The sequence below is a fragment of the Propithecus coquereli genome, unplaced genomic scaffold (assembly GCF_000956105.1).
Source record: "Propithecus coquereli isolate 6110/MARCELLA unplaced genomic scaffold, Pcoq_1.0 Scaffold26, whole genome shotgun sequence".
Lineage (NCBI taxonomy): Eukaryota > Metazoa > Chordata > Mammalia > Primates > Indriidae > Propithecus > Propithecus coquereli.
In genome coordinates this window covers 8,905,115-8,923,068 of record NW_012148174.1, presented here as the reverse complement: position 1 = coordinate 8,923,068, position 17,954 = coordinate 8,905,115, and the positions used below count along the sequence as shown (strand labels likewise).

General features: G+C 33.7%; 1 protein-coding gene across 1 annotated transcript in view; it reads right to left on the bottom strand.

Moving 5' to 3' along the window:
• GRID2 (glutamate receptor, ionotropic, delta 2) overlaps positions 1–17,954 on the bottom strand; it is a 1,246,697-nt gene that overhangs the window by 491,320 nt on the left and 737,423 nt on the right. Inside the window, exon 5 of the mRNA XM_012647158.1 lies at positions 1,948–2,001. Within this exon, the coding sequence (XP_012502612.1) occupies positions 1,948–2,001 (54 nt within the window). The remainder of the gene's footprint in view (positions 1–1,947; positions 2,002–17,954) is intronic.

Genomic DNA, 17,954 nt, shown 5'->3' with positions numbered 1-17,954 from the left:
AAAGAGGCAAGAAGTCACTTTATTTTCCCAGTCATCTCTATTGACATGAACAAGTAAAATGACTCCAGATTGTTTTCCATCAAGAAATTTGTGTGGTATATTCTCTATCAGAACTTAGATATGAGATAAAAACAAGGGATTCGGAGGATTCTTTATTTTTAAAAAAGTAATCTAGAACGCAATTAAACCAAAGACAAAAGCTAGTGGGATAAATGGCTACCATAAGATTACAATAATGTAGTGGCGATTTCAAAAATATAAACCCTAAGGGATAATTATCAAAAAATAAAACAAAACCAACCAAAGCTTTACAGTGAAAAGGACTGAGTTTTAATCCCATTATCACCACTTAATAGTTGTATAATACTTGGTGAATTGCTTAACTTCTTCAAAACTTAGTTTCCTTGCAGAAAAATAGAAACGAAATATCTAATTTGAAGAGTTATCGTGAAGGTTTGCTAAGTTCTGTTCCCTTTGTCCTTCCCTCTATCCTGATGTTTAGTCATTCCAGATGGAAAATTAAGAGATATTAGAAAAATTAGAAGGTATCAGAAATTCACTGAAATACATATCTCACATATACACATTGCCCGTGGGAATCTCAGAAAAACATATCTTAATTTGACATGAGAACTACAGTGACAAATCGTATAAACTAAAGGTTTGGCAGACCAAAAACAGATTTTTAAGATGTTCCCAGTATCTTTACACTGAGCTAAAAAGAACCACTCCATCAGTGAAGTGTGGTGTAGGAGAAACAACTCGAAACTGAGAATTATTTTTACTTTTCTGTGTAAGGAGAGGCAAATCATTTACCCTCTGTGTATCTCATTTCCTCAGTACTTCATAGAATAATGTACAGTATTCAACAAAATAATGTATGAAATGTATGAGAAAGTGATCTGTGAACTTTAATGTGATATCATTTTTGCAGTATCACTGACTGAATATCATGAATATTATTCGACAGGCATTGTGCTAAGAGCATTAGATAATATCTCACTTAACTTGCATTATGAACTTGTAAAGTAAATGTTATTATTCTTATTATATGAACTAATGAACTGAAGCACAGGAAGATTATTTCCATGGTAACAAAGCTGACAAATTTTACAGTCAGATTGAACCTATCTTGCTGACTGCAAAACCAGAATTCTTACCCAAAATACTATTTTGTCCATAAAAAAAATCTTATCATTCTATAATTCCATATTTATTATCATAGATAAATAATGCCTTGTCTTTATTCATAAATAATGGGTATGACTGAATATTATATCTTGCTGAGGACAAATCCGTATGATCATATTATTTGTCCAAAATTGATCTGCTCATTGTCCTTTCTGTTTCTGACTAATAGGTGCTAACAGAACAACTTATTTCACAGGCCTCTTGGGCTGTAATATATTTTTAATCTTATGTATTATCTTTGCAAAAATCAAGACTTTCACATGGAATTTGACAAGTCTGTGGATCTTAAAACAGTTGTACTTCTTTATGAAAAGGGAAAAATCTGTTCTCTGTTTATTCATATTCATATACTGAACTATTTAATCCTCACGGAAGCGGGGTAGATATAAAAGTTCTAGAAACAACATTAAAATATAAACGGAACACGAGCACTCCACTGGGAGAAATTCACTTTGCTTACAAAAAGGAAGCATACTTTTTATAAAGATGATCTCCCTAAGAAGGCAGTACGTGCCAAACAGAAAAAGCTAAAAGATACTCAGTGGGGAAGACTTTCTCCATTTATTTTATTCATACGAAGCCCTTTATACTTTTTAAAAACTTTGTATTCTGCTTTATTTAACAGCATTCACTCAGTAAGCTGAAAGTTTACTTCATGTTCTGTTTCCTCTTAAAAATTTGAGGCCGTAGGAAATGCTGTGACAATATGTATGAAAACAGATCACAGAGCTGACAATAGGGTTTAGTTGGCTTTACCTCATTTATAATGATCCAGTGACAGTCAAAAGCAACCAAATTCGTCTCCACAACCTAGAACAGAAAACAAACCAGCTGTCAGTCAAAATTAATCACGCAAAACAAACCAAACTAAATGGATATACTTTGCAAATGGCAAAAAATGAAGCACATGTTAGAAAGGCCTTTGTTATTCAATTGAAGATGGAAAATTATTAGTAAAACACTGTAGAAGCATTTGTATTTGACACGTAGATGCATTGTAGTCCTCCTAATTAAATTTGAAAATGTAATTCAACAAAAGCCTAGAAAACCCTAGGTTTCAATAGAAAAAAAAATATAAATAATATTGTTTTGTGATTAGACTGAGAGTAGAGTTCAAATCTCAAATCACATCCCTATTACAAAGAAACTTTGATGACATTTTATTATCTACCTAATAAATATCTAAGTACATAGCTCTCTAAAATTTGTCTCTAACATAATATGCTTATTTTCTGATATTTCCCCTTTGTATATGTTTGCTACTGTCTTGAGTAAATAAACTGCTCTATGTTCTCCTGAAAATCTTTGTCATATATATTCTAAGGTTACCCAATTCTAAATTTATTTGAATGTAAAATACTAAAAGCAATAAACATCATATTAGCATTAAAGTATGGGCAGGAAAATTTAGTAGCTTTTAGATTGCTCATAAGATAAAAAGAAATAAAATTTATGTAAAACAAAGAGCAAACAATATATGGATAGCAATCTTGGCTGACTAACTTTGGACATATTTATTCTAAATGATTCTTGGCTTAAGCCAAAAAAGTAAGCCTCAGGTGTGTGTGTGTGTGGATGCATGTGAGTGAGAAGCAGGGGTAGCTTTTGTACTGAGGTTTCCGTTCTATCAAATCTTACTATGCATATTCTAAGACATGTTCTTATGATTCGTGCCATAGACATATAATAGGTGAGACTGTTTTGTAAGGGATTATTCTGTTATTTTTAGCAATAATACTGAGAGATTAAATTTCAAATGAAGATGCTTTCTAATAACTAGCAAGGAGTTGTTATAAAGTGTGAATTGCATTCTGGTGGTTACTTTGTCCTACTGACAAATGCCTATTAAAAAGTGTGTTGAATCACAAGAAATATGATTGGAAATATATTTGTTATGTAATTCAATGTCTTCTCAAAGTATATAATTATTTGCAGAATATTTATTCTTTAAATTTTTTATAAATTTCATACTATTCTAATATATATCACATTGGTCCCTATGACTTTACAGAGGTGTGTAGATACTGCATTATCAGTGGATAATATTATTGAGGATATATTACCTATTTTTAAGGTTTATAATTATTATCATTTTTGTAATATACACATGCTCAATTTATAGGTGAAACTTGATGTAGAAAACATGCCCCATGGCAGTTTTCAGTTTTAGCTAAAAAAAAAAAAAAATCTTTATACCAGTAATGGTAACCTTTGTTTCTAATTTTCTGAGTATTTTTCTTCAATCACCTTAAAGACAAATCACCAATACTGAAAAGTGTTAGAAAATAAGTGGGAACTCCACTAGAATTTGAAAGACTACAAACTAGAGGCTCACATATAAGGAAGGTAGGTTTATGGACAAAATAAAAAGAAGTATGCTGCACATGGGGAAAAAACACAACTAAAATATGGAAACAGAAAGAATTCAAAGAAAAAAGAAGTTAACATCAAGATATAGGCAGTATAGATTGAAAGTACTTCTGAAGCAATATTAGTAGTAGAGTGATGACTCAATTTAGTTTAAATTGTCCTCGTTTAAATAATCTGTACCATGTGACCAAATTAAACAAAACTTAATCTATGAGAACTCTGCATTACCTGTAGAAATTATTAAGTAAGAAGTTGTCTTGTGCAACAGCATCTATGAACTAAGTAGAAGCTAAGAATTATGATGTAATTTATTGGTAATTTGTCAAAAACATAAAATTTACTCATCTTTCACACTCTTCACCTTGAAATAAATTTTCAAGCAAAAAGATAACGTGGTATCAAGGCACAGGGCTTGATTTTGTGTTTCAGTAAAGAAGAAAGGCAAATTTCTCATCTGAGGCCATGATTCTACTCATTGCACGCTACTCATTACTACGCTCCTTTGCTTAGGTCAGCAGGGAAATAATCTCTTTTTCCTACCTTTGGTTTTATTCATGAGTATTAAAATACAAGATATTTTAGCAGTATAAATTTGTTACAAGCAAAAAAGTATTAGTAATTGCTGCAGATACATAGATAAACCATTTATCTTCATGTTCTACTTTGGGGGCTCTTTACCACAAGTGAGCACCAGGTCTCTGTGAACCCTAGTATGAGTAAGCTGAAATTCACCCCTATGTTTCAATGTGCATTTCAATGAAAAGGTCTACTGAAACCTTTAACAGACTTTCAAGCTTTCAAGTCTCCTACGGGGTCTCTGTGAGAGTGACTATTCTAAAATTATTAGTCCCCAATCATCTCTACAATTTAGGTTACTAAATAAAATTAAAAATACTCTTCCCTAAGAAAAAGTGAGTGGATACCAAGTTTATCAGAGAAATTAGACGATATTAATAGCATAGTAGCTTGAATTCACCTCAATTTTTAAGCAAAATTTAGGATTCATGTAGTAGAAACTGCTAGCTGATCATCAATATCTATTCTCTCCTTCTACCAGGACACAAAACAAGGCCTCATTTCCCATCCTTCATTGCAGGGTGGAACTACGAGGCCATATGAGTGAGTTCAAGTTAGCAGAATGTGAGCAGAAGTGATGTGTGCCACTTCCAAACGCGACCCTTGAAACCTCTCGTGTGCTTGTGTCTGCTCTGTCTCTTCCAGCTTACTGCGATAGTGAGGTCACAACCAGAGGACTTTGGGAGCCACAATATCTCTAGTGCACGGAGTAGATCCCTCTCCCCTACTCCCTGCTGTGGCACTGGGCTGACACGAAATAAACCTCTGTCATATTGGGACGTTACATTTTAGGTCTATTTGTTGAGTAATCCAGCGCATCTTATTTAATGGTAAGCATTTTTATTAATCTCAGCTATGCACCTTTTTCTAATCCTAACTCAAAATCATGCAATATTTGTTGGCCTTTTCATGAATGTTGAATATTTAGGACTTTTTTTTTAACAAACACATTTTTCTCTGGAGAAGGAAAACAAATGATACTAGAAAGTACTTAAAAATGAAAAGATAGACATGTCTCATCTTTTTAATAATATACTAAACTATATGTAATATGCATAACTAAAATCTATCTATTACTGTGACACCATGTTTTAAAGAAGTTTGAAAATTTTTGGTTGTAATGTTGTATTAGGAAAGTTAATGCTTCCATTTATTATCTGAGAAAATGTCCACTAAAAGAAGGCTATAATTTCCTTAGGTCTAGGTTAACATCTTCATGCATAACCAATGAGCTGGCATGAGTTCTCTGATTTTTTGTAATTGAATGTTACCAAGTGAGCAATGTTAAAAAGCCACTGATTAAACAGGTAACTGATATCAGAAATGGAAAGAGAATTTATTAAGAGGCATGAAAAGATCACTGGGAGGTCAATAACCTAGACCTTGGAAACCTAGCAGGCTTTGAGATTTTTCACTTTAATGATTAGTGTGCGTATAGTAGTAAGATACACACACATACACACACACATACACACATATACATGTATCCTCAGAGAGGTTAAAACTTGCAGTAGAAGTAGAATTAAAAAAAAGAAAAGATAAAAAAGTGATAATGTTGGTTATGCTTCTCACATATCAAATGGAGCTAACACACAGTGAACATTCTACAGAGACATATCTACATAAAAAGAAATTCTGAGCTCCTTGTATAGATAACAAAAGACAACTAACTACTATGAATCCCAAATTAGTTCATCTAATTATTTTTATATTTCTTAGTAATATTAATCCCGTTCCACTTGATAACACTTGGGCTTATGCAATGCTGTATGAAACTAACGGCATTACTAACTTAAAGGACTGAATTACTTCAGAATTTTAGAAATTATTTTAAGAAATCCTAGAATTTTTAAAGCCTTTATATTTATTTCCACAGAAAAATTATTTTCTTTTCCTACCTTCCTTATGTAAGTAGAACATCTCTTACTTTAGCCGTAAACACATTTGAAATCTATGAAAGAAATTAAGCAATTTGACTGAAATTTACCTTTTTTTTCCTCTTGGAGCCTATATCATATCCAAGCACTTCTTTGTTATAGTTACTTGGTCTCACATGTGGATTCTTATCAATATTTTACAAGTTAGTAAGCACTGGTACTTTTTAAACAAAAATTTTGAAAAGTTTTAGATTGTTATGAAATACTAAAGGTATTGAAAATAATATTTATTACCATAATGAATAAGAAACACTATCTAAAGGGTCATATTATGCGTGGGCTATCAAAAGACAGTAGCGAATCAGTAAGAAATAAAACCTATCCAATGGGGACTCTAGTATATTTAGTTATCAAAATGACAGGAGGAATGGAAGTATGGATTCCCTTTGGTAATCTGTTTCTTCTCTCCCTCTTACCCCATAATTCTCTTTTATCATAATACAAGTGTATATTAATAATGTAAAAAGAGCATAGTACATGTTCATACAGAGTTGATGCCTCTTCGATATATAATCATATAATTAGAACAAATGAAACTATTCCACATCCCAAGAAGCTAGGCTTACTGTAACGGGATTGAGCAAAAGAGGAAAAAGAAAATCAAGTCCTGTCAGGAAGACAAGCGATGAGTAAGGATAGACCATCTGTCACTGGCAGGAACTTTAGAACTTCTGAATCTTTAGAAAAGCTCTACAATTTATCACTGTGTCTTCCATCATTCATTCTCAAATCTTTAGATGTGCTAAATATAAGACAATCCAAAGCAAGGAATTCAATAACACTGCCAGAGTGTGTATCTCACTGGTAATAAATGTGGAACAGTTCCTGAGAGTGCAGAGGACAATTTAATTGACTAAACAATAACAGCAACATGCTATTTTTCACTCAACCTTGTGGCTTAACTAAATTAAGCTTGTTCCTTTGCAGGATGTACTAAATATTACACATTTATGCAAAGAGTTCCAGTGCTCAGTGCACCTGCAGCAACAAAGATACCAGGTATTTACTTCCCTATTTCTATCCATTCCAAATTGTCAGGTGGAAACCAGCAAGTGGCTTGCTGAGGGAAAGGACACCAACAGTTATTCTGGAAGAAGTGGCCAGAGAAATATAAAGGAGTTACTGTCTTCCTGGCTCCTCATCTATAGCAATGCTATAGCTTATATCAGCATTTCTAGAACTGTATCTGTGGGACACTACTTCCAGTAAAATTAGTGAATGTCCTGTATTCAAATAGATTTAGAAATGTTATGTTAAGCATAGTTAAACAGATGTCATTATTGCATTACTCCTCAAAGCTTTTAGCAGATTAACATCAGTATAGAATATAATTACCATAAAAGTCATATTAACATATAATATTATTTCATATATTAATAATGTGGGATACATTGCTTTGGACTTGTGAGCATGAGCTATAAAGTCAGAGTCAATGCCTCCATTTTCTTAGTGTGACTTTCACAAAATTACCAACTCTATATACCTCGGTTTCCTCATTTGTCAATAGGGATAATGACAGTGCCCACATAATAAAATCGTAAGGAGAATTCAATGAGATAATGGCACATGGTAAACTCTCACTAAATAGCAACTCCTTGCATTTTAATTTATGTGCCTTATGGGACTCGAGGAGAAGATAGCATATTCCAAATGGATTTGACCACAGAAACCATTTTTCCCAATGCAAATCTCATGGGATTAGTACATTTTGGAAAACATACACTGGAATCAATGTTCATTAAGTTGCACATTTCTGAAAGTCCTAAAAATTTATTGGAACACCACACCACAAGGAATTTTGTAAGTTTTCAGATTATGGTCTCACAGTAATCCTACAGAGAACATGACGACCTGAGGAAAAAATTTCCACAAAAGAAGAACCAAAGATGACTTAGTATATTTTATGTAAGACCCAAATGCATATGGAATAGTTTGAAGCAAATGGTGATACTTGTTCTTCTTTCCTTTTAATTTTGCTCCCTTTATAACTAAACAGAACAAGAAAAAATCAACAAAACTACTATGTTCTCACCAATAAAGTATAGAATGGGAGTATATAGTGTATAAAGTTTATACAGTTTAATAGATTTTTAACAAGAGATTCATTTATTTACAGTACAAGCTACATCCAGTTGCCTGAGTGCTATATATGGCCAAACGATAGAGTTCTGCTAAAAAAAAAAAAAAAAAAAAGAGAGCAATTAAATACTGTAAGCCTCAGAAATGTGAGTGATAGTACACAGCTCCAGGCTTCTTAAAGTGCAATAAACATGTACATGACCTGAGCTTCATTTTCAATGCTTGTTTTCTTTAGCCTTTTGTCGCTGCTATTGTTGTTTTTCTCACTAGAAGAACTGAAGCCACCGTATAGGGAGACATTAGAGTATTATTTGCATAGACTCCATTTTTAAATCCCAAGTATATCCAGCAGATGGCATTAATAATCTCTCAGGCTGATATTGGGCAGCATGGGGATATTCTGAAAGGACCATCTTGTTTGCATTTCCCCTTGAGCTCAGCATGGATCCCCAACTCTCCTCTGTTTTTATCCAAGCCGCCACTATCTGCCATGCCACTCTGTGTCTTTTGCTTTAGAATCTCTGCTCTGATCTTCCAGCTGGAAGACCACAAATACACTTTCATCCAAATGCTCTTGCCATTACTGCCAAAGTTATTTCATAAACGGATATGCTAGATTTATTGTTACTGCTGTGCAGTTGGGTCTTCCCACACCCCCTGGGAGATGGAAATATGCCACTGCTGAGATTCGGCCAACACTATGCTACCTGCTATGCTTCTTAATGCATAAAGATGGGCACTGATGCAAGGAAATAGAGACTCGGTATTCATTATATAGCATAAACCCACCTTCTTGTGTTCTACATTATTGTACAAAGATTAAACGGTGTTAAATTCATGATTTCAATACTTTATCTGATGAAAGTATAAATAAAGGTTGACAATTATTTCCAGTGCAAGAAACCACTGTGTTACTGTTTTTAACTCCCGTTTCTGTTGGTGTTGGCGTCTTTTGGATGTTTGTTGCGGTAATCAAAAGTGCATTATGCAAAAACAGTTAGGATAAGTGGCGTCTGTTGAAGGACCACTCATCCTTTGCCTGTTTTTCCATTTCCTAATATGTTAACTTTTGGCACAACAAGGAAAATCACATTAAAATATTTATTTATTGTATTTATTCTTTAGTAGCTTAATGACCTTTAAGCAGAATAAATTAGTTCTTAAGTATCACAGGCAAATAAATGAAGATGAGTTCTTGGTTGGATTTCGATCAGGGCTTAAAATGACGATTTGGTGGCACATTGGCACTTAATTGCTAGGATTTATGAACTAAAGCTTTCTTGCTGTCTTGAAGACAATAAAGAAAAAATAAAGTTGTTAAAAAGAAGTCTATTGATCACATCTAAATGAGACATATGAGCTCTTCACAGCTGTGGACTTTCATTCATTTGTTTTGTTCCTTTGGATTCTTCTCAATCCCCTCTCACAAAGTGCTTCTCATAACTCAATGGGTGAACCGAACGTCCAATTCTTTCCCACCCCAGCCTCTCTAAACCCAGGTAATATTGTCCTCAGCCTTGTGCTTGCCCAACATTGTGAACAAGCCTTTATCCCAGCCTTAGTGAAACTGTATTTAGTTGTATAAGTGGCTGTGAGGGCCACGATGGACATATTTCCCATTCCCCTATTCCCCCTGGTTCAGCCTTGGCTTTCCGGCTGGTCCTCATGCTTTGCCTCCTGGATTGCTCTTCCATCAGACATGCTCATGGCTCCCTCTCTGCATAAATGTCACCCCGTCAGGCATGAGTCCTAGGGTCACCCATTCTTGTTCCCCCATGCTTCTCTATCACCTACTCTTGTCCTATTATTTATCCCACTTGAGCCAAATAGACACACACACTCACGTATTTATGGTCTCTTTCAGTGCTCTAGGGTATAAGCTTCACAGGAGCAAGCACTTTGTTTTGATCACTGGTCTATCCCCTTACAATGACGAGTGACATACACGAGGTTTCAGTAAAATTTACTGCCAGGGACAAGGCAGATTTTCACTGAATGTTATTTGAGGAAAAAAGATAACCATACAGCCCTAACTCACATTAATACACGTTAGGATATCCCTACTTCACCTAGGACTAAACCATTTGATAAACTGATATGGAAAGGAAGTCACTAGAAGGAATTTAAATTTCAAAACATTAAATAATCAGAAAATGAATCAATTCACATTTTCTCAAGAGAGATCTGATTATGTACATGATAATGAAGCATACAAGTGTTAAATTGGGAATTTCCAAAGCCATGTACCTCAGGACTTGAAGTCTATGTGGTACGAGGAAAAGAACATAAAGTTTGAATAAATGAGCTTGAGTTCAAATGCTGGGCCTCCTTAATGGCAATCATACTATACATTCTCAGTTTCCTGTTGTCCTGAATAAAGCTCTCTTCGTGGGTGCACAGTGAGAACTACATGACTAAATGTATTTAAAGCACATGGGGCATTATAAGTATTTAAAAATCACTCAAGTGTCTGTGGTGCTTTTGACAGTACTCACAAATGGTTGTGAGTTCATTTATACTATTTAGTAAATGTTTATTGAATGCTATTTACAGTATGTCAATAATAATATAAGCTAATTTATTAAGTGCTTACTATGTGCCAGGCACTCTGAGTTATATATATATATATATAAATATATATGTAATAATTCATTTAATCCTCATAACATCCTTATCATGCAAGCACTACATTTACGTCTGCTTTACATATGAAGAAACTGAGGAACAAAATGGTAAGATTACTCACCCAAATCATAAAGTTAAATAAGGGTGGACGGCAGAATCAATAATTAGTAAAGACACTTTCTACAAAATTTTCTCATAGCCCTCTTTTTCTAAGTTGCAGAAACCATTATGCATGTTTCAAAATTAGAATCATCACAGTTCAATATGTTGCAGAATATCATGTGGGAGACACTGAAGTTTTGTGTATTTAAACTCCACCGTGTTAACTTATGTGCATCTACTATATATCTGAGAGAGAGAGAGAGAGAGAGAGAACAGCGACAGAGAGAGAGGAACCATAGAAGAATTTGAAAAATAAAGGTGGTTTCATTCACCATTCCACTCCGTTTGCCTTGAAACAGTGTAAAAATTTTGCTTTTCCTTTAGCGAGACTCAGTCCCCATATCCTTTTCAGAATGTGAGCGATCTTCTATGCTGGTTAACTGATTTAAATACATGCTGATACTGAACCAGAGAAATTTGTGCACCTGATACTTAACCAGAGAAACAGTTATCTCTCTGTTTCTGCTCTTTCGCCACAGCAAAACTTTGCATTTTTTTGGAAAGTTGCCACAGGAGGAAGGCCCAAAAGCTTAGAGAAGACAAAGTTGACAATGATCCTTAGATACTAAGAATATTAGTACTGTACTGCCAATAAGGCAATATAGCAAATATAGAGAAATATAAATGCAAACTTCCATGACCATCTTTCTAAACTACTTGTATTTGTCATTCTCAAGTATTTAAGCTCATTGGAGATATGATCCTTGAGAATTTTACTGAATCAGAACAAGACTTTCAAATTTTCCTGGATTTCTAAATTTCCTTCATAGTTTCTTTCATAAAAAAGCAGCCTTGTGGCCTACTGTTAAAAAAAAAAATGTTTTCAGTGGTGTTGGACTTGACAGCATGGACACTTTCCAGAATTCCTAGCATTTGACTCTCCCGCCTGTGCTATTTCACCATGGTGAAATATAAACTACCTTTTCTTACCATTGACAAATCACCTTATGGTGTTAGAACTGTGTTTAGTAACAAAATGTCAGTTGAAACTGAGGCACCAACTGCTAACTGCTCAAACAAAATGTCATTTTCAGAACAGAATTACAGAATTTGACAAAGGAACCCATGCTATGATCCCAGAAGGCAAGAATATTCAAAATCATCTGACACATTTTAGTGATCATAAACCCTTTTAAAAATGTTTACATGTATGCTTATCTGTCAGTGTTTATAATTATGTGCTTTCTATAAAATGACAGTTATCCTGAATGCCATTCACAGGTCTTACATTGTTCCACATTTCCTAGACATGGAACACACAACTGTGTGCTTTGCTGTCATTGCAAATTCATGGCTTCTTACCTCTACTGGACATTTAATGCTAACCATCATTATTTTTCTTCATATATTTAACAGTCAGTTTTGCTCCTCCTCCATTTTTCAAGGCAGTGACATTTAACCTTTAACCAGCTCCACTAGCCTGTCTTCCTAACAATGTCACAAGTAACTTTGGTTCCTATTTAAAGAAACAAAAAAACATTGAAAAGTCAATAGGTACAAATGGTTATAATCCTTCAAATTTCTGTCCCTCCAAAATCAAAAGCAAAGCAAAGCAGTCATTATTTAAAGAATAATGGCTAATATTTATAGGGTATTACATATGTGGAACTTTAGTGACTTTTATTACTTAGGTCTCACAACATTGAAGGTAGTTGCTATGATTTTCCCTCTTTTGCAAATGAACACACACCACCTTATCTTCATTCGTCCTACCTTCATCACAGTAAAATAGGCTCATTTCATCCTACAAAGGGACTAATCCTTTCAACAGAGCCTTGGGTCCTTTTCTTCTTTCCTCCTTAGAGAACCTCCACGATGGGTTATCTATACACTCCTGTACATTCAAAGTCTTTTCATTTACTACCCATTGGGCTGTAGGATTTTATTATAGCTAACACGCAACCTTTCTGTAAACCTACTTGCATAATCTTCTCAAACCTATGATTGCTTTCTCTTTTTACACACTTCCTATTCACTCCTCTATTATTCTGACTTCTGTCCACACCCTCTGGCCCCAACACACCTCTAGTCACTTGGCTGGCCTCTAAGTGTCTTTTAAGACTTCACTTAGGCATTACAAACATTATCAGCACCCTCATCTCTAAGAAGTCTTCCATGTACTACACCCTCACCCATTATAACTTCCTCTTATAACTGTGAATGTGTACTACTATCAGTGAATGTATATAATTATATTTGAACTAATACCTTTTTATTTTTCTGCATTCGCTACACTAAAAGCTTCTTGAGGCATTATCCATTTTTATATTCCCAACAATTAACTCTGAATCTGATTCATAATAGACATTAAGTAAGTCTTCGTTAGCTGGCTGAAAGCTAACACATTAGAAGGCCACTGTGTGCATAGGAGACTTTGCCTCCAAGTCCCTCAGCCCACTGAGTTGCCCTGTCACTGCAGGTGGAAACAGTTTGCAGCTTATTGTCATGTCCCACCTCAAGAGCTTGTGTCTCATCTTCTCTGCCTGATGACTTTCTCCAGCCTGTTTAGCCATATGCAAACCTCATCTAGAAGTGGGGGCATGTTAGGATCCTTGGCGGTCAACTCACAACCAGTGGGGATGGAAGTAAGTGCCTAAACACCTCAGCCTTCCCACTCTCCAAAGGAGTGGTCTGAGATATATTCCACATACAGCTTCTCCGATGGTTCTCCACAGGACTGAACCCCATTTGCCCACATTCATAACACTTTCTTGGTAACATTCTTGACGGGCTTTTCTCCTTACCCTCTCCCATGTTCACTACTCCCTCACTGCGCTTCCTGGGACCACCTTTCTAATAAACCATCTGTATTCAATTCCTTGTCTCAGGAACTCAAATTGAGTCAACCTTCCTCCACAAGATACTCAATTTACTACACGAATAGGAAATAATTCCTATAGTTAAAATGAAGAAAAAAAAAACTCTTAAGAAGTAGAATAAAATTCTTAGGAAATTAAAATTATTCACATTCTGTCCATAGGAATTGTCTTCCTATAACAGACTATTAAGGCACTCGTAATTCTAGAAAGCTGTGTATAGCATTGGGATTATTTATATCAGTGACTCTTAATTTTAGCATGCATTATAGTTACCTAAAGAGCTTTTTAAACACAGATTGGTGGGCTCACCCAAATAGTTTCTGATTTAGAAGGTCTGGCATAGGGCCTGGAAATGTACATTTCTAACAATATTGATGCAATATTGAGAGTTCAGGGAATGATTTTGACATCTACTGCTTTACAAAAAGCCCTGGTCGGGGACTGAGTGTGCGGACTTGGCATTGATTCTTTATATATTTAATTAATTTAGCAAAACCATTCAACCTTTGAGCACCTGAAATGTACTAGACACAGTGCCAGGTATTGGGGTTATTTCAATGAGCAAAACAGACTCAGTCCCTGTTCTAAGTGAGTTTTTAGCTTAGCTCCACTGGATGCTTATTGAGAATATGAACAGTGTACTAATACCTGCCAGTCTACATGTAATAGTCCAGCAGAAATAACTAACATGCACATTTCTACAGAAGAAAAGACTTGTTTTTAAAAAATAGTCTTTTTAAGCCTATTGCTCAAAAATAACTTATATGAAGTAAACTTCTTGAAACACGCTAAAGTATTGTTATTTATACCCCTAATCATCACTACATAAATCATAGCTTTGTGCAAAGTTTTTGATTGTACATAATTTCTATTTGGGGTGATGTGTTATTATTTATAAGAACTGAATTTTCAGGACTTACACATAAACATTATTTTTATTTTACTACCATGTTTTCTTTTTATTTTTGTTTTTCATCCCAAGTGATAAGGTCAGCTTTGAGTATAGGCTACCAATTAGATCTTGAAATACATCATTGGATTTGACTGTTGTTTATTTTTTAGACACCATTCTATGTTTAACAGTAGGAATCAGTTCTGCTAAGTTGTTAAATAAATGATATGCAAAGCTTGCTTCGACTGACTCTCGGCAGACAAAGAAAAAAAAAAAAATCTCAAAGATGACTGTATGTAATTCTGCCCTTTAATCAGCTTTTCTTTTGAAAATTAATAATTATCAGGAACTATGGAATGGGACTAAGGTGTGTTTCTGTCACTAGAGTTGAGGCCATAAATACTGTGTGGTACAATTGTACTCCATAATTCAAGGAGTAGCCTGGGGAAGTGTGCCAAGACTTTTTTAGTCCATTTTAAAGAGATACATACCAATTTTGAATCTCCCATATGTTTCAGAGTTTACTTAAATACTTATCACTATTTCACAGTTAGCATAATTTCATATTTAGCATAATTTCACAATTTCTTCAGGTCAGAATACAAAAGTAAGAGATCAAAGAAGGATCTATTTTATAATTATCTCTTGGTCTCCCTTAGACCCAAAGAGATGTGCTGACAGCTGCAATTCTGAGGGCCATCTGTTTTCATCTATAGAAAACTCTGAAAACACTCATAAAACAGGCTAATTGATAAGACTTAAAAGCCTTCCTTCCAAGATGACTTGATGGGAGAAGTATTAGAAGATTGTATTTATTCCTGTGAGAATTAAGGACAAGAACATACTTACAGTAAATACCATGCTGTAGTCTGATCACCACAATTGTCGAAATGATCTGAGGTTTTTTGTTTGTTTGTTTTGCATCTTTTTGTTTGTTTCTTTTGTAGACGTATTGTTGTAACACATACAGAGTTAAAAATAAATATGCATCCCACTAGAGATAAAGTCAATATATTGTCTAATGAAATAAGGGCAGGCAGTAGCTTAGTTTTTGCAGACACATTTCACTCTGGTTTGCAGGATGACTTACAGCGTGGTTAGCTCAGCATAGTTTTCATATCAACAGAAAACCCCTTTCTTAAGACCTACTCTTTCCTTGTCTTCTGGGAACAAAACTGAGGAAATCTAAAAGACACACTGACTTGCATTTCACACTGTATGTTCTAAACAACTCACTGGAATGTTTATAATTTAAGTTTCTAATTTAAGAATTTAAAAGATAATGTATTTATTAGAGAAGGCCATTTTTTTTCCCTAAAGATAGAATTTTGGTAGAGTGATGTAACTTTATTTTTCAAGTTCTTTAGGTGAGGTATGAAATTATTTTAAATAGAATAAGTTCTGTTGTTAGTTCCCTCATTTTGTTAAAAAGGTTATGGATTCAGTTATTGTGTTGGTAAATTAGTATTTCTCTCTTCCAGAATCATGGTGATACATATTATAAGACACTACTTCCAGTGAAAAAAACCTGAACATTATCCAGTTACCATCAAGTCTTCAAACGTAGACTATAAAGGGCAGAGTATTGATGTTATAAAGAGATATCAGAAATGTGTAAAAAGAACAATGAATGGTCATATAGAAATGAAGACATTCTGGTTATAATGAACAATTTATTGTTGGTATTTTTCAGAACGTAATAGAGAGATAAACCTTTTTTGAAATATTATTGATAAATAAAATATATTTAAAATGAATTTGAACAAATGAAAAGCAGAAATGGATACTTTTATGCAAATAGTTACATATTCCTTGACAAACAGAATTGATATGTCAGGGCAGATTGGGTTTACACAAAATCAGTTTAGCACACACAGAAGAGAACTAGCCAAATGTGGACATGACAAAAAGAAAAATCTAAATAATGTGTTCACAGTTATCTTTAATATTATTCCAAAAATAAGATTTTTAAAAACAATCTTTAGTGATAAAGAATTAAATATTTATAACTACTCTATACATAATTTATGATTTGTATAAATTATATTCAGAGTAAATTTGTTAAAAATTATATTTATATCATACTTAAATTTGTTAAAATTAAAAATTACATATCACTTAAAAATCATCACATGGGTTCAGTTCTGTTGAACAAATTAATGTTCCCATTCATAAAGATCATAGGTAAAGAATTTCTCTTGACATTTTAGAAGTTAAGTATGTGGGCTAAGAGGAAAATAGCTTGCTACTGCAATTAAGATTCTGCTATACAGCGTACGAAGAAGCAGGCAAGCAACATTTCTTACCAACTGATCTTTTAACATGGTTAAATTCGTCCTAGAGATGGCTTTTCATCATAGAAGAATACCATTAAGTGCTGTAAAGACTGCCTTCAGTTTTGGCTTTTTTCTTTAGAAATGAATAAAAAGCTCCATTTAAAAAATAAAATATGTACTATTTTATTAAATTTTGTTTTGCATATATATTACTTAAAATACATAATTAACTTTGTTTAAAATTATGTTACTTAGGGTTATACCAGATCATTCTCAGAGCTAATAAAATATCTGAGATTAATTAAGATTAAGATTAATTTTCAGATAAATATTCTTCAATTTTTTTGGAAAATTTTCTGATTCAAGTCTTAATAAAAATCTCAATTAATTTTCAAAAAAATTCTGCATCATATTATCTTATATTAAAAATTATATTTCAACTTTTTTTTACTTAAACTTTCTTTGTGAATAAAGGTCTCTGCAAATCTAAAGAAAAGAATTATGTCAAAGGTCCAAAATGTCCAATAAGAATTTTGATTAAAACAATACCAGAAAAGAGAAAAAAAAAATAAGTCAAAAGATGATCTAGCTTTAAAGCTAGAAAATTGTGACATTTTGCTAAATTTTGACTCTTCCTTCTGTCCTAATTCTATTAGTAAAAGTTGACACTGTTGGAAAATCCATATCTTTAGCTTTGAATATGACTTTAAGAAACTTAAAAGCAAACATTTCAAATGGAAAAATATTCTTGAGAGCCAATAAAGGACATTTTCAAGGTTAAGAGTTGAATATGATTTGAAACCTGAAACATCCCAAATATTTGCAGTTTGAAGTCCATACTATGATTGAAATTGTCAGGTGGTTCACCGAAATGTCAAGGGTTATCCAATCTGCCAAATTTCTGAATGGAGTTGAGGAGATTTTAATCTTGGATAAAGAACGAGATTTTTCTTGAGAGCTGAATAAAGTCCTTTTTATTAAGTCAATGGCTATGTCAATTTATAGGAATCAATAGTGGCTTTTGAGA